Source organism: Phyllopteryx taeniolatus, chromosome 10, assembly GCF_024500385.1.
Source record: "Phyllopteryx taeniolatus isolate TA_2022b chromosome 10, UOR_Ptae_1.2, whole genome shotgun sequence".
NCBI classification, from domain to species: domain Eukaryota; kingdom Metazoa; phylum Chordata; class Actinopteri; order Syngnathiformes; family Syngnathidae; genus Phyllopteryx; species Phyllopteryx taeniolatus.
Window position 1 is genome coordinate 25,681,410 of NC_084511.1, and position 25,395 is coordinate 25,706,804.

General features: G+C 39.7%; 2 protein-coding genes across 4 annotated transcripts; one reads left to right on the forward strand and one right to left on the reverse strand.

Annotated features, from left to right (window-relative positions):
* Positions 1-3,995: 3,995 nt before the first annotated feature.
* LOC133484843 (tubulin alpha-1 chain-like) lies at positions 3,996-18,062 on the reverse strand. 3 transcript variants are annotated; one of them, XM_061787972.1, is made up of 6 exons: positions 17,936-18,062; positions 17,630-17,653; positions 15,510-15,729; positions 15,295-15,443; positions 11,146-14,095; positions 3,996-5,472 (listed from the first exon to the last, which is right to left on the reverse strand). In XM_061787972.1, exons 3-5 carry the CDS (start codon positions 15,625-15,627, stop codon positions 13,118-13,120), a joined length of 1,245 nt encoding a protein of 414 aa, XP_061643956.1. In that variant the 5' UTR covers positions 15,628-15,729; positions 17,630-17,653; positions 17,936-18,062; the 3' UTR covers positions 3,996-5,472; positions 11,146-13,117. The 3 variants fall into 3 exon arrangements, with proteins under 3 accessions (XP_061643956.1, XP_061643954.1, XP_061643955.1); XM_061787970.1 differs by lacking the exon at positions 17,936-18,062 and adding an exon at positions 17,749-17,886; XM_061787971.1 differs by lacking the exons at positions 17,630-17,653; positions 17,936-18,062 and having other exon boundaries at positions 15,510-17,513.
* Positions 18,063-18,142: 80 nt separating this feature from the next.
* On the forward strand, positions 18,143-23,808 carry LOC133484842 (titin homolog). Its single transcript, XM_061787969.1, has 2 exons — positions 18,143-19,007; positions 19,083-23,808. Exons 1-2 carry the CDS (start codon positions 18,152-18,154, stop codon positions 23,606-23,608), a joined length of 5,382 nt encoding a protein of 1,793 aa, XP_061643953.1. The 5' UTR covers positions 18,143-18,151; the 3' UTR covers positions 23,609-23,808.
* Positions 23,809-25,395: the final 1,587 nt, after the last annotated feature.

Here is a 25,395-nt window from a genome sequence, read left to right on the forward strand (position 1 = left end):
AAACACAACTTTTAGCAAGCACACTGGTATTTCTAGCCTAATAGCGTAATTGCCAAAGTCATTTTTAATTTACCTATATTGATATGACATGATATTGAAAAAAAAATAATAATAATGTGCTTGGTATAAATTGTGCTTTTTCTTGTTTTCTGAAAACAAACTATAACTTAGGAGACTATGCTATTAGGCTAACATAACCCTTAAAAATAAATGGCTTAGAGATGATTTGATTTAAAAAACATTGCACCAGAAGTGCGCTTGTCATTGCACATGGGATGAAGTCGTCTGCAACTCCCGGTAACAACCCAGGTTAAACTTACCCCTTCGCAACGTACAAAGATTTTAGATCAGTTGAGAAGTATGTTAGTACTTCTTTGACAACAATTTCTATTTTGACAGGGCTTTGGTGCCATGTTGTGGTATCGTAGTACCGGTGAGTTTTTCAGCAAATAACGGCGAATATGTGAAAAGAAACGTGAATAGTTGAAATCGCGAACAGGTGAACCATGAATCGGCGGTGGTTTACTGTATTAAAATTGATGTCGAGTGAAACTACAGTTTTAAAAAAAAAAAATAATTATTATTATTATTGAGAAACATACATTGTGGAGCGACCACATGTTGGTGTACCGGAACGCTAACTGCAGTTAAAGACGCCATCCACATAATGTAGGAAAATCATTTTTAATACTGTATTGTGAAGACATTTACAAGCTGTTGTAAGACTCTGTAGGTGCTGTTGTTTTGATTCGCAACATAGTTCAAATGCGCTCAGCGGACAACTATTTAATGTTGGTTTATCTATGATCAGAGATAATTGCAGTGAATCCCTTCCTATCTATGAATTCAGTTATTTATGTTTTTTTCCCCTGTGCAACCTGTCCTCAACTATTTGATGAACAACTCCCATATTTGCAATTTTTGTGCTCTTTCTGGAACAACCCCCACCTAATAGGAAAGTAGTAATTGGTGTCAAGGAAATATTGCTGAAGTGATACATCTTGACTGAGAGACAGGCTTTGCATGTCAGGAGGAGCTAAGTTTAGCTTGGGTTATTAGTGGAAGTTACGGAAAGTCACTTCTGGTGCATTTTCCCCCCAAAATCAAATCCTTTGTAAGCCATTTAATTTGATGTGTATTGTTGTAAGATGATTTTGAAATGATATTAAAGTGCTTGGGGATCATCGTTTGTAGTTTAAACTATTAATACAGTGTTAAAGCTGAACCGTGCGCCAAACAGCTAAACTCTGCAATTAATTCATGCCCACCTCAAAGGGTTTGTAATTGCCTTTAGATGCCACAAGATGGCAAAGATGGCAAAGCACTAGTTTTCTTTTAGACAAGCCAATAAATAGCCTGACTAAATGAAGCTCCTCCCCTCAGTTCAACATAGTTGCTTGGGACCACGATGCCACCAGATGGCGCCAAAGCAATATTGTTATATTCGAAACGGCTTTGGCCATTGTGAATAGCAAGTTTTTCAGGGAATAACAAACGGTAGGTCCCCACCACAAAATTATGAAAAGGTGACTTTTACAATCAACCCAGAACATTTTTAAAGCGGGTGTCACTCAACTCAGTTTTTCGCAATTTGCTGCCTACCTGTTGTTTCCATCCAGAAATGGAGGTGTCTAGCTGAGGGTGGCATTTATCCACACGTGTAGCTGGCACTATGCTACCTTTTATATTCTTAACATTGTTTTTTTTTGGGGGGGTGATAAAAGCGTTGTGATAATGCACCACGTTATTGTTGGAAGCCTTTTGTTTCTGCCTTTCGTCGTCCTCCACCGCCGCCATCTGACTCTCTACACCCCTCCCCACCAATTTTTTTTTTTCCCAGAGTGTGGGCTGGGCGTAAGGGAGCGCAGGACAGGGGGAAATTGGCGTAATGAATTTAGGGCGCTCATGCTCGCTGAGGCGAGGCTCCCTCGGCTGCTCGTAGCCATTAATCTTCCGCACTCTGTCAAGAGCAAAATGTGCCCACAATGGGCAAAGGGGGCGCTCCAATTGACTACCAATTACGCGCCTGTGAATAAAGGATGTGGAGAGAGAGAGAAGCTAGCGGGGGTGCAATATGCTTCAGTGCTGACGTTTAGTTTAACCCTGCAACTGTGTTGTGAGTGTGTGAGCGTGTGCGCGCGCGTGTATGTTGGCGTGTGACGGAGCTGTGCTTATCTGAGTGTTCACGCCACCATGAGGTGTTAAGAAGCAGCAGGGGGTTGTTGTTTCTTTGGGGGGGGGGGCACATATCACAAGTTTTACAGTATTTTTACACGAGAGGGATGTACAACCCCAATGCCACTGAAGATCTGACGTTGGGTTAAACAAATAAAAACAGAATACAATGATTTGCAAATCATGTTCAACCTATTTTTAATTAAATACACCACAAAGACAAGATATTTACTGTTCAAACTGATATATTGTTCTTAGCAAATAATCATTAACTTAGAATTTTATGGCTGCAACACATTCCAAAAAAGCTTGGACAGGGTCATGTTTACCACTGTGTTACATCACTTTTTGTTTTCAATAAACGTTTGGGAACTAAGGACACTAATTGTTGAAGCTTTGTAGGTGGAATTCTTTCCCATTCTTGCTTGATGTACAACTTCAGCTTTTCAACAGTCCGGGGTCTCTGTCGCCACACATTTTCAATGGGAGACAGGTCTGGACTGCAGGCAGGCCAGTCTAGTACCCGCACTCTTTAACTACAAAGCCATGCTGTTGTAACACGTGCAGAATGTGGTTGGGCATTGTCTTCCTGAAATAAGCAGGGGCGTCCATGAAAAAGACATTGCTTGGATGGCAGCATATGTTTCTCCAAAACCTGTATTCACCTTTCAGCATTAATGGTGCCCTCACAGATGTGTAAGTTACCCATGCCATTGGCACTAACACAGCCCCGTACCATCACAGATGCTGGCTTTTGAACTTTGCGTCCATAAAAGTCCGGATGGTTCTTTTCCTCTTTGGCCCGGAGGACACGGCGTCCAAAGTTTCCAAAAACAATTTGAAATGTGGACTCGTCGGACCACAGAAACCTTTTCCACTTTGCATGAGTCCATCTTAGATGAGCTCGGGCCCAGAGAAGCCAGCGGCGTTTCTGGGTGTTGTTGATAAATGGCTTTTGCTTTGTATAGTAGAGTTTCAAGTTGCACTTACGGATGTAGCGCCGAACTGTATTGACTGACATTGGTTTTCTGAAGTATTCCTGAGCCCACATGGTGATATCCTTTAAACCTTGATGTCGGTTTTTGATGCAGAGCCGCCTGGGGGATCGAAGGTCACAGGCACTCAATGTTGGTTTTGGGCCTCGCCGCTTACATGCAGTGATTTCTCCAGATTCTCTGAAGCTTTTGATGATATTATGGACCGTAGATGACGCAATCCCTAAATTCCTTGCAATTGTACGTTGAGGAACATTGTCCTTATACTGTTTGACTATTTTCTCACGCACTTGTTCACAAAGAGGTGAACCTCGTCCCATCTTTGCTTGTGAATGACTGAGCAATTCAGGGAAGCTCCTTTTCTCCCCAATCATGGCACCCACCTGTTCCCAATGAGCCTGTTCACCTGTGGGATGTTCCAAACAGCTGTTTGATGAGCATTCCTCAACTTTCTCACTCTTTTTTGCCACCTTTTCCCAGCTTTTTTGGAACGTGTTGCAGCCATAAAAGTTAACGATTATTTGCTAAAAACAATAAGGTTTATCAGTTTGAACATTCAATGTCTTAGTAGTGTATTCAATTAAAAACAGGTTGAACATGATTTGCAAATCGTTGTATTCTGTTTTCATTTATGTTTAACACAACGTCCCAACTTTATTGGAATTGGGGTTGTAGTAATGTTGTAAAAGCAGGAGTTTATTTTGGATATTTTTTTGCAGTGTCCCCAAATTAATGTTTAAGATCATCAAACAATCAGACAAAGATAACCCAAGTAAACATAAAATGCAGTTTTTAAATGGTGATTTTATTTATTAAGGGGAAAAAAAACAATTCAAAGCTACCTGGGCCTGTGTTAAAAAAAGCAATTGTCCTCCTTGCCTAATCAAGAATTAACTGTTACTGTGGCTCATCAATTTTTTTGGTTTTATTTTCACTGACCACGCCCAAGCCCGATTACCTCCACACCTGTTGAATTAAAAAAATATATAAAAAAATCACTTAAAATAGAACCTGTCTGAAAAATGAAGTCGGCCAAAACAGCTCAAAAAGCTGCACCAAAATGGCACCATCAAAAGAAATTCTAGAACAGATAAGCAACAAAGTACTAGATATCTGTCAGTCTGTAAAGGGTTACAAAACCAGCACAATGAGCGCTATTATCTACAAATGGAGAAAATATATGGAGTTCTTTCCACAGTTTTGAGAGAAATTTTGAAGAGTTTTTGAAATGTTTTTGTTTTTTTTCTTCAAAATGTATTGGCAAAATATTTTTTTATGACACCAGAAGGAGCACAACATCAATGGGCTTTGAAGCATGAAATCACGAGGCACAAACTTTGTAATTATTTACATTATATTCAATTATATTATTACTGTATGATTTCTGAATATAAGGAACAATACTATAGACTGATTTTTTTTTTTTTTATTAAAAATCACATCAGAAACATTTTCGATGGTGTTTTTGGGGGTTGGAAGAGAAGAATGGCATTTCAGTTGATTTCAATGGGTTAAGATGATTTGAGATACGAGTGTTTTTTGAGTTACAAGCATGGTCACAGAACCGATGAAACCCGTACGCTGATGCTTCTGCCCTTGTTTTCATTTCCTAAAAGGGATTCATTTGTTCAAATGTTTTGACAGAGCCCAAGCGTGGCTCAGCACCTTTGGCAGGATGCATGTTATCAGTGTACGTTAACACTGTGCAGACGTAAAAGAGAACGCCATTGTTAGCATGATTGCAGGCCGCTTTAACCCAGCCCCCCTTCTGGTTGTGATTATTCCAAAGCCATGTTTATTGTATTACCACTATGAACATGACAAGAACTAATACATTCCCTAATTGGGTCTGATTCCATTCGGTTTCCATTGCTCTATCCCAGCCGCGGTCCAGTTTGGTTCCTAATTAGGCCGTGACACGAAGACGAGAGGGGCGGAAAATCAATCATAAAAAAAAAAAAAAAAAAAAAAAAAGATGAAGATGAAGAGAACGTCGGGCCAAGTGGCTGTGAAGTGTGCACATTGGAGGATTCCAAGAACAACTTTCACAGCTACAATAACACCTTTCAAAACAGCGCTGCTACAATTTTTTTGAGGCATTTAAGACTTTCATCCGTGCGCAAAAATTTCAGGAATGAAGATGGAGAGTGTGGAAGCATGGCTTTAAATTCACATACACCAGAGGACATTTACTTACGTTTTTTTTTTTTTTTTTTTTTGGGGGAGACGTTAAGTCTGAAATTGACGCATTCCGGGATGCCGCTTGACCTCCAAGTTGTTGTTGTTGCGCTTTCATTGGTTCCTGCGACGCAGGAAAAAAAGGAATTAAAACGAGCAGATTAAAGTTGGACGTCTAAAAACGAAACGTTTTCAAGGAAAGAACATTTTACGTTTGAGGGAAAACGTTTTATATTTTCAATAAAACAAGTCACATATTAGAGAAAATATTTATTCTCCAGGAAAAAAAGTTTACTTATAAGGGATAAAATAGTGTTTTTGAGAAAGGCCTAAAGTGTGTTTTTTGTTTTGAGAAAGAAACGTCATATTTTAAAAAGTGGTATATTTTCCCAAAAAACTGCTATAAAATTAATTTGAAAAATTTGTGTTTATTGAGAAAAAAGTATAATTTCAAGAAAATATTTTTTTTGTAAAAAAAAAAAAAAAAACAAAAAAAAAGTAAGATATATTTGAGAAAATAAAAGGATTCATTTCAAGAGATTTCTTTTTACTCTTACATATATTTTAACACAATGTAAACAGAAAAAGGCAAAAAAGCTCTATATGGCACATATTTTTGATAAAATAATTGAATGTGTTTGAGTTCAAGGAATACAATTATATACCCAAAAAAGTCCTGTATTTTAAGAAAAAAAATCCATATTTCCAAGAAAAAAGTTTTAAAGTTAAAAATATTTTTACATCAATAAATGTATATTTTGAGGAAGAAAAAAAATGTCATTTCAAAATATAAAATGTTGTTGGTTTTTTTTCACGAGAACAAGTTTTATATTTTGAGGGGAAAAAAGTCATGTTGAATATTTTTTTTAAATGTGTTTTATTTAATATATAGCATAGATATTTCAAGAAAACAGTTGTTTCATTTCAAGGGATAAAATTTGATATTTTTGAGGAAAAATAGTCTTATATTTTGGGAATAAAAATTCCTCGACTTTAAAGAAAAAAAAAAGCTGCACATTTTGAGGAAAAAGTCCAAGGGATAAAATTGTGTATTTTCAGAGGAAACAAAGGATCATATTATAAAAACTGGAAAATATCATTTCAATTGCCATATGGCATTGAGGGGCGCACACGGTAGTTCATGTCTAATGGGTGTTAACTCCGCTTATGGTGAGTTGGTAGAGCGATGTTAACCATTGGGAGCTCTTGTTAACAACAGCAACACCAAAAGTGTGTGAGTGTGTTTGTATGTAGGCACACGGCCATTCTCGTGTGTGTTGTCAGTGTCGGCGTGTGAGGGACGACAGGGTGGGGAGGGGGGGGGGGGGGTATGGGGGGGGGGGGCAAGGTGGGGGCAGATGGACGACGTTGTTGTTGCCGGGCGGGATGAAAAGAGGCGTGAAGGAGGCCAACTGCCGGAGGTCGGCAAAGGGTTGCGCTCGCCGCTTGAAAGACGACAACGACGACGAAAGAGGAGGAGGACGGGCCACTCGACACGTACACGCCCCACACAAACATTATTAACAAAATAAACGCAATGCTTGACATTTGTCTTTGACCAGACAAACACACAGAGATAAAAGTCGTGTACTTTGGACAAAATGTTTTTGGGGGGTTTTTTTGGGACATTTTGAAAAGAAAATTAATCAATTATTATTTAAAAATTTTTTTTTTTTTTTTATTTCAAGTCTTGTATACTTTTGGGAAGAGTAGTTGTTTGGGGGGGGGGGGAATATATATATACAATTTTAAAATTACACAATGTAATATTTAGGAGAAATATCAAGAAAAATGTATATCTTGAAGAAAAACAATTAAAATAGCAAGGTTGAGAAATGTCATATCGCTAAAAATAAGTTGAATATTTTAGAGGAAAAAAATAATACATTTTCAACGGAAATAGCAGTAGAAAGAAAAAAGTAAATATTTTAGAAAAAAATGCATATTTTTAAAAAGTTTATTATTTTTTTCTAGAAATGTTTTATCTTTTAGAAAGCGTTTAAAAATATATATTATATTTAACAGTTATTGGGGACAGTTTTATCCTGAAAGGGATTATTTCTCATTCCATTATTTCCTACAGTGGACGTTTAAAAATTTTTTAAAAAAAATCCAAGGAAATTATGATTCTTATATTAAATTAACATAACATAAACATTAGGGGTTTCACTGTAATTTTGCCTCTTTAAATGTTTGGCGTCCTCATGAGCATAGTTTTGCAAATGGTAACATTTGACCCCTGTCGCCAACATGGGCTCAATATGGCGGGGAGTGAGCGGGGGCGGGGGGTGGCGGTCAAGAGGGGGTCTATGGGGTGAGGACATCAATCTTTCACTAATTCCTTCAAGTGTGAAAGGATCCTGGTGGTGTCAGCCAAAGCGAGAAGATGGTCCCCGCCGGTGCTATTGAGCGTGGGGCGGGTTGGGGACGGAGGTTGGACCGCGGACCCTCTGTCCGACACCCCCGGAAGGGCCCGGCCAGATGGCAGCGGCATTAGCCCCACAAAGGACGTCTAATTAGGCGCACAATGGAGAGAGGCCGCCTGAGACGACTTGCACACGTAACACACACTCCCGCCTCCAATATGCGGGCAATTACTTTATTAGCCATATTATTGGACTTTTTCAATATTCTTTTTCAATCATGTCAACTGCCTTTAAATGCTTTCATATCCCAATTATTAAAAACAATATATTGGATTGTTTTGGATTTTTTTATATTTAAATATTTCATTAAATTATTAGAATTTTTAAATATTTCAATTACAATTTTTAAGTCACATTATTAGATTTATAAAACATATATATATATATATATATATATATATTATACGTTTGTTACAATGTTTGACTATTGTAATCGTGAAAGAACGTTCCATTAAAAGAATATTTAAACATATTGAATTTCTTAATATTCAAGATATTTTTAAGTAATTTACTACACGATTTGATTTTTTTTTAAATATACTTAAATATTAAAAGATTTGCAGCAGAAAAACAGCACTCCACCTATTTTACTTTTAAATAATTTGAAATTAGAATTTTAAAGTCCAAATAGTAAGAAAATGTTTTCACAGTTACATTTGGAAATATTGGAGTTAATCAAATCATTTATTTTGAGATTGCTTCTTAAAAGAAAACGTTCAAGTTATTTTATTAAATTAGTTCATATTATATAAAGTTTTGAATAGTCCAGTTGATTGAAGAAACATTTTAAGTTGTAAATATTCCTACAAATATATATATATTTTTCAATTATTTCAAATATTAAACAATATATCATCTCTCATTATTTGTAAAATTTGTTTTATATTTGAGACAATTACAAATATTTATGCAGTTAAAAAATTATCATAACATAATTTTTTTAAATAGTCCAGTCATTTGGAACAAATAATTTCCCATTTTAAATTGTTTTTAGCTTTCACCTTCCAGCCAATGAAATTATTTCATACGTAATCTTTTTTAAATATTCAAGATTTTTGAATAACGCAAATTTAAAAAAATAATAATTTCACATTATTATAATTCTTAAAATAAATTGAAGCAAATTTTAAAAAATCACATTGTACTAATAAAAAAGAAAAACATTATTATTATTTTTTTTAAAAACAACGCATGAGAAGAGGCCGCCTGAGACAACACACACACACACACACGTGACACACAATGCCTTGCGGCCCCCCAGCAGTAATATAGAAGGGACTATGACTTTATTAGCCCTCATTAACACAAATTAGAGCACTTGAGCCCCAACAGACCTCCCTCTCTCTGCCCCCCTCCTCTCAGCAGCGGCGATGACAAATTGAATTAAGTGTTTGGAAACAAGTCAATACCCCTCCCCTGGCCAGGCGGCGGCCATATTGCGGTGACATTCATTGCAGTCGGGAGGGGGGCCCAAAGGGGTTCGTAAAGAAAAAAAAAAGGCGAGGGGGTGAATTCCTTTGGCGGATGCTCCCAAGTGGGGCGGCCCGTGACTTAAGTTGGCCGAGTTAAGTGAGCCATTAAACGCCCCGCCAGATGCTTCCATTCAAACACTTCTTTTTATTTCTTTTTTTTATTTATTTTTTTTTTACATTATTATTAGAATTTTTAACAGTGACGCAAGCAATAATAGGCTCACATTTGAATTTCACAGCTAAAAAAAATAAAAATAAAAATTACATCGGATATTTTCATAAATCATATGGGAGATTTTTGATATGCCAGCTATTTTCCTAAAAATAATTTCATATGACTTGATATTGAAATTTTGCAATTCACACATTTTAAAAAAATTAATATTACACCTGATTAAAAAAAATCTTATTGGATTTTCAAAATATGCCAGCTATTTTTATTTAAATCATTTACATTTTTAAATAATCCAATATTGTTTCCAATAATGTCAGTTGCTATTCAAAATAACATTATAGTTGTAGATCACATTATACTTCTAATTAATTCCAGTAACTTCTTAAATTTGATTATTTGATATTTTCAATAGTCTGGCTCATTTAAAAAAGAAAATTTCAAAATATTCCAGCTAATTTTAAATTCATTTAAAAAAATATTCATACTATTTTTTCCAGTAATTCCGATAATTTAACAAAACACATTTTACATGACTTGAATTTGTAAAGTAACATTTGATACAATTATTCCACATAAATAGGGTTTTGCTCTATTTCAGTTAATAAAAATAAAAAAAATCTGATTCAAAAAAGTTGAGTTTAATCAAATAGATTGAATTATTAAACACAGTGCACTTCGATACGTAAGTTATACAACTAGCTCGACATTGCGCTCAGTGCAATAAACCGACTGCTGCATTCGATCTTATATTTCGTAAGACTGGATTCTATGACACACAGTAACAGGTGTACCTAATGTTGTGACCGATGATTTATGTACAGTACAGTCCAGGACACCACATTATATTGAGCCAATAAAAATCGTTTTGCATGTCTTTAAAATTAAACGTAAAGTCTCGGTCTATACTAGTTCGTATTTTTAAAGTGACAAGTCAGAATGGATGGTTGGTTTCACGGTTATTTAACTTGAATGCAAGTCTTCCTCAGCATGTCAATCTTGTAACTAAAGTTGTGAAACACTACTGCCCCCAGGTGGCGGCGCGGGGCGTTACAAGCTACTGGCATTCCACACGAAAAAATGGAATTTGATTTACCTTGTATGAAACTGCCAAAATATGAGGAGATTCCGCGAAATAAAGGGTAAACATGACATTTTAAATATGTACATATACATACTATATGAAGGCCTAGTATGTATTGCATCTATCCTAGTTTCCACACAATTTCAGTTTCTGAAATTATTATTTTTTGTTTAATGAACTTCCAGTGTTTGACTTTTCAAATAGTCCAAATAGCAAATAGAATCATCTTTGGGTGTTGCAATATTCTAGATATTTAAAAAAAAGTATACATTTCAATTTTGAATTCAAACAGCTCGCATTAGATTATATAAAAATGCATTTGAGATATTTTCTCCCAAAATTATTTTATATTATTGACTGTTTGCAAATACATCAGTACATTATGTTCACTGCACTACCATGTGTGTATAAATAAAATTGTGTGTGTGTGGATGGGGGGGGGGGGGGGGGGTTGAAATTACATTGTATCACATCCAAAGAATTTAAGTCAAATGCAATTTTAACTTCAACTCATTGTATAAAGTCAAGTTAATTTAGTTCAGAAGTAACAAAAAAAAATCAAGATGGCTAGCTAATAAAATTGTTGTAATTCTCAAAAGCGCCAATAGAGGGTACTGTTGGAAGGAAATTAAAGGTAACTCACGGGCAGTCGATTTGTAGTTCGCCCTCTGGGTGTCGCTGTTGCCCCACAAAACTTCGTTGCTGCTTGCTGCTCCTCTTAAGCCACCTGGAAGCAGTAGAAGAAAAAAAAAAGAAAAAAAAAACTTCAACAGAAAGCTGCATTTTTTTTTTTTTGGTCAATTCCTCATTCACAAACTCATTATTGGGCCGCCCCAGGAGTAAACCACAAGCACATGGCACTCACTACCCACATGGAACTTTACCACCACCAGCATCCACACACTCAAAGTGAGAAAAACATCCAGGGAGAAAAAAATAAAAATAAAAATTGCATACGTGGACAGGAAAAAAAAAACAAAAAAACGATTTCACATCTTTTTGGATTTATCCAAACTTCTGCATTTTTTACCCTTTGAACGTTTAATACCCATTAAAAATATAAATATTTAAACATTTAAAGAACCCAGGTCATATATGAATCTATATTACATCAGAATTCTTACAAATAAATTACAAATATTACAGATGATTTAAATTTCACACTTAAAAAATACACTATTTTGTTTAACTTCAGCTAATTCAAGAAAAATAATTTCCATTTGAATTTGTCAATACCCCAGCTAATTACAAGTATTTTCACATTATCTAATTGACTCTTTAAAAATATTCCAGGTACTTTTTCATTTTAGGATTCCAGCTAAATAAATATTTCAAATACTAAACAACACAGCGAATTTAAAATGTATTTCACATTTTTATGATTACTTTTGTTAGCTAAAACTACAATTTAATATTTACCAACTATTATATATATATATATATATATATATAAACTATAACAAATCCAGCTAATTAAAAAAAAAAAAAAATTGGTTTCACAATACTTGAACTTGGCAATTCAGCATTCTAGCCATTACAAGTCAGTCTTAATGGGAAAAGATGCCACGTTGTATTCCAGCTATTAACATACTAATATCGTGATTACACATTTTATATTTATTTTTTTAAATTATTATTTTAGTTTTTGCTTTGTAAGGGCTAGAAAAGTCCAAATATCGAATGAGATGTTCCAATTTGGTTAGATTTAAAACTCAAAGAATGCATGTACATCCAATATATTGATCTGAATGCTGATCAATATATTTCATTGAATATAAAAATATCAGTCCATATATTCCATAGCTACTGTCCCAATGAATCGATCAGACCGTCCCTTTAGTCGTGATCCGTTTCACAGCAACCAACTCAAGCTTCCTGAACATCCACTAAAAGGTCATTTTCCATACACGCTAATTAAATACACATTTTGAATTATACATTACAGAAAGAAGAAAATTCACAATATTTACATACAATTTCAGCAACTTTTTTGGGTTTCACATTAGCAAAATTTGTCAAAATTTCACAATAAAAATTGTATAAATTCCAAATATTTGCAGATTTGATTGATAAATATTCAACCAATTATTTTTAAAAAAAATTCACAAGCAAATCTGTTTTAAATTTAGCTCATTTGTAATTTCCCACAATTGTTTTTTTATGTGTAACTATTCCGGCCAATATTATTATTATTTTTTTTTACAAATTTAAAAATTCCAGTCATTGTAAAAATGATCTTTCTTGAAATTGTAAATATCGCACCTAAACAGTTTCTATTAAACAAAACAAAAAAATAAATATTCCTACTAATTTTAAAGCTACTGATTTTGAACGAAATCAGTTTATAATAGTAATAAGTTTCTTCCAATTAAGGCCATGAAAGCAACCGACTTTGAGTTCAGAATAGTACATGTCAACCACCATTTTTTAATCTTCCAAACCAAGCAGCATAATTCGGATCAATTTATATATACTAAAACATCAATTCATATATTAATCGATCCTTAATCTTCCCATTGAATCGATCGGGGACATTTGGCGGAAGATCCGCCCCCTTTAGTCCTGATCCACTTTTGCCGTTTCACAGCAAGCAATCAAAGCTTTCCTTTTTTTTTTTAAAAATATTCGCCGTCTTCGGGGGCGTCGTCCACCGTGTCGGCGCCGACCTCCTCGTAGTCCTTCTCCAGGGCCGCCATGTCCTCGCGGGCCTCGGTGAACTCGCCCTCCTCCATGCCCTCGCCCACGTACCAGTGCACGAAGGCGCGCTTGGCGTACATTAGGTCGAACTTGTGGTCCAGGCGGGCCCAGGCCTCCGCGATGGCGGTGGTGTTGCTGAGCATGCACACGGCCCGCTGCACTTTAGCCAGGTCGCCTCCGGGCACGGCGGTGGGCGGCTGGTAGTTGATGCCCACCTTGAAGCCGGTGGGGCACCAGTCCACGAAATGGATGGTGCGCTTGTTCTTGATGGAGTTGATGGCGGCGTTGACGTCCTTGGGCACCACGTCGCCGCGGTACAGCAGGCAGCAGGCCATGTACTTACCGTGGCGCGGGTCGCACTTCACCATCTGGTTGGCGGGATCGAAGCACGAGTTGGTGATCTCGGCCACGGATAGCTGCTCGTGGTAGGCCTTCTCGGCCGAGATCACCGGGGCGTAGGTGGCCAGCGGGAAGTGGATGCGCGGGTAAGGCACCAGGTTGGTTTGGAACTCGGTCAGGTCCACGTTCAAGGCGCCGTCAAAACGTAAGGAGGCGGTGATGGACGACACGATCTGGCTGATCAGCCGGTTCAGGTTGGTGTACGTGGGACGCTCAATGTCCAGGTTCCGGTGGCAGATGTCGTAGATGGCCTCGTTGTCCACCATGAAGGCGCAGTCCGAGTGCTCCAGCGTGGTGTGCGTGGTCAGGATGGCGTTGTAGGGCTCCACCACGGCGGTGGACACCCGGGGCGCCGGGTAGATGGAGAACTCCAACTTGGATTTCTTGCCGTAGTCCACGGAGAGACGCTCCATCAGCAGCGAGGTGAAACCCGAGCCGGTGCCGCCGCCGAAGCTGTGGAACACCAGGAAACCCTGCAGGCCGGAACACAAGTCGGCCTGGCAACACACGCGAGAGAGTAGTGTTGTCACCATACCAAAATTCAGACCTCGATATCTCAACACCGGTACCGGAACAATACCGTGTCGAAAACCTCACACATCAATAAAACTGTACAAAAAAAAACAAAAAAAAAAAAATAAGTGCTGGCACTAAAATCACACGCTATCATGTCATTTTTTTTTAGATTTCAGAAACCAGCGACGTTAATAAGCGGGTTACAGTAACCCCCCCACATATTCACATTTTTTTGTCTGCAGAACCCATTCTCGGTTATTTGTTGACCATAATGTCTTAACGCACCATTAAATGGTGCCGAAGCTTTGTCTAATAGGGAAGTAGTAATTGGTGTCAAGGAGGTACGGCAGGAAGTGAGTTTAGGCTGGGTTGTTCGAAGAAGTAATGAGTCATCACTGCAAGTGCATTTGTACATGATTATTATTATAATTTTGTTTTACATTACATTAAAATCGTATGCCAGAGATGCATACAGCGGGAATTCATACGTCTACACGTTGGTTCGAATGCCAGGTGTTTGTCATATAAAATACATGAGATCGAGATTTTTTCCACCAATAACGTGACCGATAACCTGCACAAGTTCATTGAAAACCAAATGCTAATCTTTTTCAAGAAAGGAAGTAAAAAGAAACAACTGAGATGATGTGGTTGCACAAGTGCGCACACCCTCTTCTACCGGGCATGTGACTGTTTTGAATTAACCAATTACATTGAGTCATGTTAAATGAGAGTCGCACCACACTTGCGACCATTTAGAGTGCCTCTGATGGACACTAAATAAAATTGAGCAGTTCTAGAAGCTTTTGGTTGGTTTTTTTTTTGTGCTCACACTGACCTGTTCATAATTCCTTGCACCTCGTCTACGGTCAGAGTTCCCGCTGAAGACGAGCATACAACCACCATGCTTCAGTCTGGGCGTGGCATTTATTTGGTGATGAGCAGTGTCGCATTTACGTCAAATTTGGTTTCACCGGACCGTAACGCATTTTCCCCACGTTTAGGAGATTTTGTTATAGTCCAAGGAAAGAGTGTGAAATGGTTTAAAAAAGGTGTACCTTACAAAAACCTGGCATTTGAATTGAATAGGGGTGTGTATACTTTTGGAGAGGAACGGAGTGAGCTCCCCCAGGCAGATAAGCAAACGACATTGGCGGCTTCCATAAATAAAGCTGCTCACCAGTTTGCGTATCCTGTCAGCTACCAGGTCGATGATCTCTTTGCCGATGGTGTAGTGCCCGCGGGCGTAGTTGTTGGCCGCATCCTCCTTACCTGTGATCAGCTGATTCGGATGGAAGAGTTTGCGATAGGTTCCGGTGCGCACCTCGTCTACAGACAAGCTCATCGTCAGTTGTTAAAACTTTTTACGGATACGGATCAGCGGTGGAGTGCTACCGATGACGGTGGGCTCGAGGTCCACAAAAACCGCCCTGGGGACGTGCTTTCCCGACCCGGTCTCGCTGAAGAAGGTGTTGGAGGAAGCGTCGCCTCCGAAGACCTGATCGCCGGGCATCTGGCCGTCCGGCTGGATGCCATGCTCCAGGCAGTACAGCTCCCAGCAGGCATTGCCGATCTGGACGCCAGCTTGGCCCACGTGTATCGAGATACACTCGCGCTAACGAGGGAAAACAACTCTTTATAGGAGTTGCTGTGAAGCAGTCCTCGGATGATATTATTTTAGTTCATGCTGAACGTGATTTACCACAAACGCAGCCATAATAATTTAGGGGGGGGGTGGGGAATGAGGTTCGAAAAAACCTACAGGTTTCACCTCATAAAAGTCCAGTCAACTACAAGTGACGACCAGATGAATTACCGAGTGGGAAATGCCGGAAATCCCCGAAAATGGTGGCTTGAAAACAAAATGGCTGACTTTCATAAAAGCGCAGAGAAACTATTGATGTTAAATTTTCCCAAAAAGAAGACAAACTGCTGGTTTTGTACCTTCTTAAAACCAAACTATTGATGTTGCACTTTCCTCAAGACAAACTAGTGTTGTACTTTCCTCAAAACGAAGATAAACTACTCGTGTTGTACTTTACTAAAGAGTCACTATTTTACACTTTCCTAAAAAGTCGAAGCTGTTTTATATTATTCAATATGTATTTATACGTACAAAAAAAAAAAAAAAAAACCTTTATCACACTCACCATGTCTCCTGAAGCAGAAGTATGTGAGGGTTGGAATGAAAAAGCAGCAGCGACAGTGTTAACTGTCACAGATGTTAAAAGTAGCAAGATGTTCTCTTTTTCTTTTAAGAATGCTAAACTAGGTGCTAATTCCAATTGGTCGAGAAGCTCTTGCAAGTCCTTTTCTTAGCAGGCCAATCAAAGAGGTTTTTTTGTCAGGAGCATGTTCACTGGTGTCCTCTGACTGTATAGCTCCACTTTTTTAGCTGCAATTTAATTCACACATTCATTAAAGAGTCACATCATTAAGAGGGTGTCAATGAAACATACGACTTTGGAAAACTTTCCGCTATGGATTTGTGTCACTTTTGACTCGATGACCTCTTTCGAAGACTTTTCATCTTTGTCATTTAGTTTTTGTAGCAAATGTTGGCAAGGCAGATAGCGATGAAGATTTTTTATTTTTTTATTTTTTTTTTGCAACTTATGGCCGATGGCGGAGGTGTGCGGCCTACTTGTCGCATTCCATTGCAATGCCTGTATCTCCAAATGTTGGATTGTTTTGCGTTTTTATGCAAATAAACAACTAAAGCATGTGCATTTTAGCTGTATGTCGATGAGAACTATTTTTGAGGTTTGCTTTTTATGCAAAATAAAAACAACTACAAACGTCTGCTGTTTCAGTTAAAAAGAAGGATTGCTAATTTTTTTAAATTTTTTTATGCTTGTTACATTTATGCATATATGAATAAACTGATGAAGTCATCAATATTAGTTACCAAAAAAATAAATACTAGTTGAAGCGCTATGAAGCTGTTGGCCAGAGGCTCTAAATGTTCCATTTTTTGTATTTTTGTGGAACAACCAAACGATTTTGTATTTCACCTTTGTCTTCAACCATCAGGTTTGTTTTTGTTTTTAACGCAAAACAAGTTGTCTTTCAGATGCATCTCCAAATGTTGGTTTTGCTTGTTATAAAAATTTTTTTTTTTTTTAAAGTGTCACGTGCAAATGTTGGAGATTTGTTCGTGTGAATCATTTTTTTTTTTTTTTTTTTTAAACATATACTTTGCCTGAATTAGAATCTTGATTGTCATTAGAGTATTGGGGTATCTCTAAGTGAATGTTTTGTTTCTTAAGCAAAAAAAAAAACAACAGACATTGCGTTTCACCTTTCCAAATGTTGTATACTGTTTTTTGTTGTTATGCAAAAAATATATATATAATAATAATAATAATAAAGTGTTTTTGGCTGAAAAGGAAGCTCCCTAAAATTTGGAGATACACGCTTTTCATTGGCAAGTGGCATTCTTTAACGATATACGTTGAGTTTGGTGTGCAGATGCATCATGAAGCAGGACATATGAATCATAACAGCAACTATACCTGTGGGGAAACGGTGCTTGTGTCCTGGGGAAAACAAAACAGTTCATAACGTTAATGCCTCAATGGGAAACCATAACGAGCGGTGACAAATTTTGACGGAGTTAACGTAGTTAAGCTACCGATGAACGTGGACTCCGGCTTTCACCGTGTACCGGGGCAGGTGAGCTTCGGCTAAACTAACTTTGCGGATCATTCCGATACTCGAGGCGGATTCGAAATGGTGAATGTTCCTCCCGGATAATTATCTTTAAACCAGAGCGGGAGTTATTCGCCATTGGGGCGAACGACGCGGAGCCTGTGACGTACCGTTTAAACTCCGACGTTTTTTTGACGTCACTACGCCTCGCTTATTGTCCCGTTTTGATACGAAGTCGCTCCTGTGTGACGCCACGCCGGCGGAAATCAGCGCCTAATAGCTTTAATTACCGACCCCTCGGACTCCAAATCGCCATTAAACGGACGACGTCGGGAAAACACCGAGTGACGAACCCTGAAGTCCGCCGTGCTGCGTTCAGGGACACTATGGAAAAAGCTGTGTCCGCGTCAATGAAGCGCGGCACTTTAAGCAGCGATGAGAATACACCGTTGAAGAAACTCTCTGGGCCACGGATGACCAAGGAGTTCTTGAAGGATCACTGCAAGCAAAACAGGCTCTACTCCACGCCTTGTTTAAACGACACGCTCTACCTACATTTTAAGGGCTTCTCCACTATCGAGAACTTGGAGGAGTACACTGGGCTCAAGTGTCTGTGGCTTGAGAGCAACGGGCTGCAGCGCATTCAGAACCTGGATGCGCAAGTCAACCTGCGCTGTCTTTTCCTTCAGCAGAACCTGATCCACAAGCTGGAGAACCTGGCGCCTATGCAGAAGCTGTGCTCCCTAAACGTCTCCAACAACTACATCAACACTATCGAGAACATCTCCTGCCTCTCCCAGCTCAGCACCCTGCAGATCGCCCACAACAAGCTGGAGGTGGTCCACGATATCCAGCACCTGAGCGACTGTATGGCCCTCACGGTTTTGGACCTGTCGCACAACCTACTACATGAGCCGGGGATTGTGCCCATCCTGGAGGCCATGCCAGAACTGCGTGTCCTAAATTTGATGGGCAACAAGGTGGTTAGCAAGATCCCCAACTATAGGAAGACACTAATCGTCCGCCTTAGGCAGCTCACTTTCCTGGACGACCGACCCGTTTTCCCTAGGGACAGGGCCTGTGCAGAGGCCTGGGCCCTTGGTGGTCTCGAGTTCGAGCGCAAGGAGAGAGAGCAGTGGGACAACCAGGACAGGAAGAAAATCCAGGAGAGCTTGGACGCCTTGGCGTTGATAAAAAAGAAAGCACAGCGGCGGCTGCGCCTTAAAGAGGAGGCGGCGAGAGGTGAGCACTTTTTATGTCCGACGCAAAATTCTTATCGACGTAGAATTTGATAACCGTCTACTTGCCTTTTACCAGGTGACTCTGAGTCTTCCATCACTTCCAAAACCTCTTGTGAGGAATCACATGCTGATAACATTCAAAGCTTTGTGCAAGACACACTGGATGCCCACGATGAGTTCCTCCTAAGTCAAACAACGCAACGGTCAGATAAAAAACAGGAAGACGATGAGAACTCAGAATCTGAGCAGCTTGATGAAGGGTTGGAGGCCAAGATTGAAGATAAGATGTCTGACCATGATGAACAGGCCCAAGAATCGGATAAAGAGAAGGATCTGCTTCTTGGTGATGAAGCAGGAAGAGAACCTGCAACAGTTGTAAACCATGACGACCAAGAGAACCAGCTTTCTTCGGTGATGCTACATTCTTCTGAGGAACCACATGGTCCCAGTCCACTCGGGACTGGACTGGTGGATGGAAGGCTTGTCCACATTGATGACCTCCCTGTTCTTGAGGATGTGGAACACCCTGCTGAGAACATCCGTAGCCTTGTACAGGACACACTGGAGGCCCATGAGAAGTTTCTCGAAGGTCAAACGATTCCCCAAGCTGATGAAAATCAGGAAAAAGGTGAAGACTCCAAATCAGAGCAGCTTGATGAAGGTTTAGAGACTGAGATTAAACACAAGATGTCAGAGGAGGATAAAGAAAATGCTCAGCTGGGTGATGGTGAGAAGGATCAGGTTCTTGTTGTTGACAAAGAAAGAGAACCTGCGGCAATTTTAAACCCTGAGAAACAGCTTCCTACTGTGAAGGTAAATACCCCCGAAGAGTCAGAAGGTCCCAGTGTTCGGGAGGATGCAATGTTGCTGCATGTTGATGATATTCTTTTTGACGCTTTGGAACCAGCTGCTGAGATGATTCATTGCCTTGTGCACGACACAGTGGAGGCCCATGAGGAGCACCTCCCAAGTCAAACAGTACTGCAAGCTGATGAAAACCAGGAAAGGGGTGAAGACTCCAAATCCGAGCAGCTTGATACAGGTTTAGAGGCTGAGATTAAACACAAGATGTCAGAGGAAGATAAAGAAAATGCTCAGCGGGGTGATGGTGAGACGGATCAGCTTCTTGTCATTGACAAAGAAAGAGAACCTGCAGCAATCTTAAACCCTGAGAACCAGCTTCCTACTGTGAAGGTAGATGCCCCTGAAGAGTCAGAAGGTCCCAGTGTTCGGGAGGATGCAATGTTGCTGCATGTTGATGATATTCTTTTTGACGCTTTGGAACCAGCTGCTGAGATGATTCATTGCCTTGTGCACGACACACTGGAGGCCCATCAGGAGTACCTCCCAAGTCAAACAGTACCGGAAGCTGATGAAAACCAGGAACGGGGTGAAGACTCCAAATCAGAGCAGCTTGATGCAGGACTGGAGATCAAAGCGCAGATGTCTGAGAAAGAGGAACATAAAGAACACGCTTGGCAGGTGGGTGCAGATGAGGATCAGGTTATTGACGATGAAGCCAGAAGAGAACCTAGAACAATTGTAAACTCTGTTCGCCAGGATATTCACCTTCTTTTGGTGGCAGATTCTCCTGAAGAACCACAAGGTCCCAATCCACTGTGGACTGGGCATCAAGATGCACAGTTGCTGCATATTGATGTTCGTGTTGTTGAAAATGTCAAAGCAAGTGCTGAGAATATCCATAGATGTGCCCAGGATACATTAGAGGCCCGTGAGGAGTTTCAGGGAAAAGATAGAGTCTCCAAGTCAGAGCAGCTTGGTGATTTAAAAAACAGAATTGAAGGTGAGATGTCTGAAAAGCAGAAAAAAACTCAGCTGGTGGACGGAGGGGAGCATCGGTTTCTTCTAGCTGAAGCAGGAGCAGAATCTATGTCAATTGTAAACCCTGAGCACCAAGAGAACAAGCTTCCTTTGATAGTAGATTCTCCTGAAGAGCCACAAGATCCTGATCGACTAGGGACTGAACTGCAGGATGCAGAGTTGCTGCACAATGATGATAGTTGTTATCTGGAAGATGCGGAAACAGCTGCTGAGAACATCCATAGATTTATGCAGGACACACTGGAGGCCAATGAGTTTGATCAAAGTCAAACAACACAGGCATCTGATGAAAAACAGAAAAAATGGAAAGAGTCTAAATCAGAGCAGCATGTTGAAGGACTGAAGGAACCTGAGGAAGATGAAGAACAGCATCAATGGGGTGATGATGAAGAGCATCAGGTTCTAGCCGATGAAGCAGGAAGTGAATTTACAACAAAGGTAAACCTTGAACAACGGGAGAATCAACTTCCTTCTGTGAGGGTGGATTCTTCTCAAGGACTACAGGATAGAGCACTGCTCCAGATCGATCTTCCTGTTCTTGAATATGCCGAACAAACTCCTGAGAACATCCATAGCTTTTTGCAGCACCCACTAGAGGACCATGAGGAGCTTTTCCAAAGTCACACAACGCAGCCATGTGATGAAAACTATGAAAAAGACAAAATCTCCAAATCAGAGCAGCTTGATGGAAGCTTGGAGGTCGGAAATGAAGAAGGTATCTCTGAAAAACAGAAAGAACAAGCTCAGAAGGTTGATGGAGTGAGTGATCATGTTCTTGGGGATGAAGCAATAAATGAACCTACAACAATTGTAAACAATGAGCAGCAAGAGACAAAGCTTCCTTCGGTGGTGGTTGAGTCCCATGAGGAATCACAAGATCCCTGTCCACAGGGGACTGAACTACCAGACAGAGTGCTGTTGCACATTGACGATCTTCCTGATTTTGAAGATGTGGAACCAACTGCTGAGAGCATCCAAAGCCTTGTGCGGGACACACTGGAGGCGCATGATGAGTGTCTCCAAAGTGAAACAACACAGAAATCCAAAGAAAACCAGGAAAAAGATGAAGACTCCAAATCAGAGCAGCTTGATGAAGGATCGGAGGTCAGAATTGAAGAGGACATGGCTGAAGAACAGGAGGATTCAGCTCAGCAGAGTGATGAAGAAAACAGTCTTGTTCTTGGTGATGAAGCAACAATAGAACCTTCAACAATTGTAAACCATGAAGATCATGAGAACCAGCTTCCTTCCATGAAGGTAGATCCTCCTGAAGCATCACTCAGGACCCCAATGGAGCATGCAGTGTCACTCTACATTGATGATTGTCCCAAGACTGAGAAGCTGGAACCACATGCTGACAGCTGTCCCAGCCTTGTGCAGGACGCACTGGAGGCCCATGAGGTGGTTCTACAAAGTCAAACATCACTGCAATCTGATGAAAAAATAAAAAAATGCATGGACTCCAAATCAGAGCAGCTTGATAAAGAACTGGAGGCAAAGATTGAAGAAAAAATGTCTTTTGAAGATGAACAGACTCAGTTGGTGGATAGAGAGGGGGATCGGGTTCTTGTTGATGAATTCGGAAGAGAACTTGAGCACCCTGAGCACCAGAATAATCTGCTTCCTTTGGTCTGGGTCGAATCTTCTGAGGGATGGCAGGATGCAGAACCACTGTGCATTGATGATATTCCTCTTGAGGATGTTGAACCACCTGGGAAAAACATTCAAAGTTTTGTGAAGGACACACTGGTGGAGGCCTGTGAAGAGTTCCTCCAAAGTCAGACCACACTGCAATCTGATGAAAACCAAGAGAACAATGAAGACTTTGAAGCAGGTCACCATGATAAAGGTATGGAGGACGAAACAGAAGAGATCCCTGAAGAACAGGGAGAACAAGCCCAGCAGGCTGATGGAGAGGTGCATCGGGGTCTTGCCGATGACGCAGGAAGAGAACCTACAACAATTGTAAATCTTTCACACTGGGAAAACCAGCGTCTTTCAGAGATGGTAGGTTTTCTTGAAGAACCACAAGGTCCCGGTACACTGGGGACTGAACTGGAGGATACAGCGTCGCTTTGCATGGATGACATTCTTCTTGAAGATGTTGAATCACCAGCTGAGAACACCCATAGCCTTCCCCAGTCCACACTGGAGGTCGATGAAGAGGTTATCCCAACTCAACCCATACCGCGTGCCAATAAAAACCAGGAGGAAGAAGATTCCAGATCAGAGAACCCTGATGAAGGGTTAGAGGTTGAGATGAAACATAAGATGTCTGTGGAAGGGGAAGACAAGGCCCCTCGTGTGGGTAGAGAGGATGTCAGGCTTCTTGACAAGGAAGCAGAAAGAGAATCTACAACCACTGAAAACCCCGAGCACCAGGAGAACAAGCTTCCATCGGTGATGGTAGAGCCTGAGGAACCACCTCGTCCAGGTCTAGAGGGGATTGGACTGGCAGATATAGAGTGGCTGCACATTGACGAATGTCCTGATCTTGAGGTTGTGCAAATGTCCTCCCCTCAGCAGGTGTTCAAAGCGAAAACAAAAGCCCTATCCGGACTTGGTGGTGAAGATGGATCTATTTGGAGTGACGTCCTCCCTTTTGGGTCAGATAATAAGTCGTTGCTTTTAATGAGCAGCTGCTCCAAGTTACCAGAACCTCTTCACGACTTATCACTGCTGTACCCTGAAGATGATGTGGAGCCTCTGGCTTTGGAACTACAGGAAAAGCCCGACATCATCCAATTGTTTTCTCCTTGATGATGTCATCAGATTTCGTGACCGCACTTTGGACTTTTCCTTGTATTTATGTATGCACTTTAATTTGATCAAAGAAGAGAAGTTCATACGCGACAGTACAGAATAAACCAAAGTAAACACACCAGAGTCAATCACCCAATGCCTAACCTAAGCTTTTCACAATGAAAACTGAGTAAGTGAAACAATTGCGATTAAAAACATACTGGTTCTTTTCATGAAACTCGGACTGATGTCTTTTGTCAAAAGGTATATGCGAATTGAGACGTAGTCATTCCACCTCTACAGAAAGTCAAAAGAATTAAGCGGTATGTCCCAATCCATAAATATCCATATAAGGAATTATGAAGGAATGGCCCAATACATTTGTTCATGTGGAGTAATTCATTTAAGAGGTATGTCCATATACTAATAGTATTGGGACATGTCTCTCTTAATCAAATAAATCCATACTGACCAAAGTATTGGGACAGATACCTTTTCAGTAAATTAAAACATTAATTATTAAGTACTATTTATCTATATGGGCAAAGATATTGGGACATAGATACCTTTTCAGTAAATTAAAACATTAATTTCATTTAAAACATTTCCATTTAATCTTAAAGAACTTATTTTTATTAAGGTGCCATTTTTATTTATACTTGGCGTATAATTCACTTTAAGTGAATCATTGAGTTACATTTTACGATAATTAATAATTTTTTTTAGATGGTACTTAGTTTAAAAAATTTGAGAACAGCATTACTGTACTGTATGTCCCAATACTTCTGTCAGTGACAGTGTTGTGTATTATTTACAGTAGTAGACAAGAGTATGTACGACCTGTTAATTCTCATTGAATTTCATTTGCAAAATCATGGAAATCTGTGGACACCGGATGTGTTACATCATACACAGGTGGAACTAATCCCTCTCTGCAAAGTGGCCCCCGTCGAGCAAAGACACATTCAAAATGCTAAATTAAACATGCGTATGCATACATCGCAATAGCTTAAAGGAGATGTCGTAAAAGATTGAGCGGTGCCGAGTGAATTCTCCCCAGGCCCGCCTCCCCTCAACCCACCCTACTCCCTCCTGGGTCTAAAAGATGTTATCCCTTTTCACCTCTCCCTTTTGCCCGCTCCGTGGAATGACTTTCATGCTTGGCTGCTGTCCAATTTTATCTCGGGGAGTTGTTGCTAGGCGACAGGGAGGGACGTGATGGGACCCGTACACCATCGCCACCGATCTGCTAATCATTATCGGCGGCCGTCAACACGACTCACGTGGGTCAGAGGGCTAAGAAGGTCTTTAGAAATGTAGAGATGAAATATCTGTAAGGCTCCTGAGTCACTTTATTAGCTCCACATACCGTATAGTACCATTAAAAATTTGGTGTTACTTATTAGTGTCCTTTGATAGAAAAGCACTGTTATTTTCAATGAAGATAACATTAAATTAGAAATAATACATTTTGAATGTGGTAAAAAGTTATATATACAGTATATATTTTCTTAGGTTACTACGGTATTATTTTTAAACTGTGCGTGTGCATGCATGTGTCCTTGTGGACATGCGGTGGGTGTTTTTTTTTTTTTAAATTAATGTATAGGACTCCTTGGGAGAAGACCATGTATCTCAACGGGACATTTCTTGGATAAATAAAGGATAAATACAATATATATCTATATATATATATCTATATATAGATATATATATAGATAAATAAATGAATAAAGCACATGGGGTATGCATGAACAGCGCTGTACAAATAATGTTGTGACGTTCTAAATGTAATGCAAGTTAGT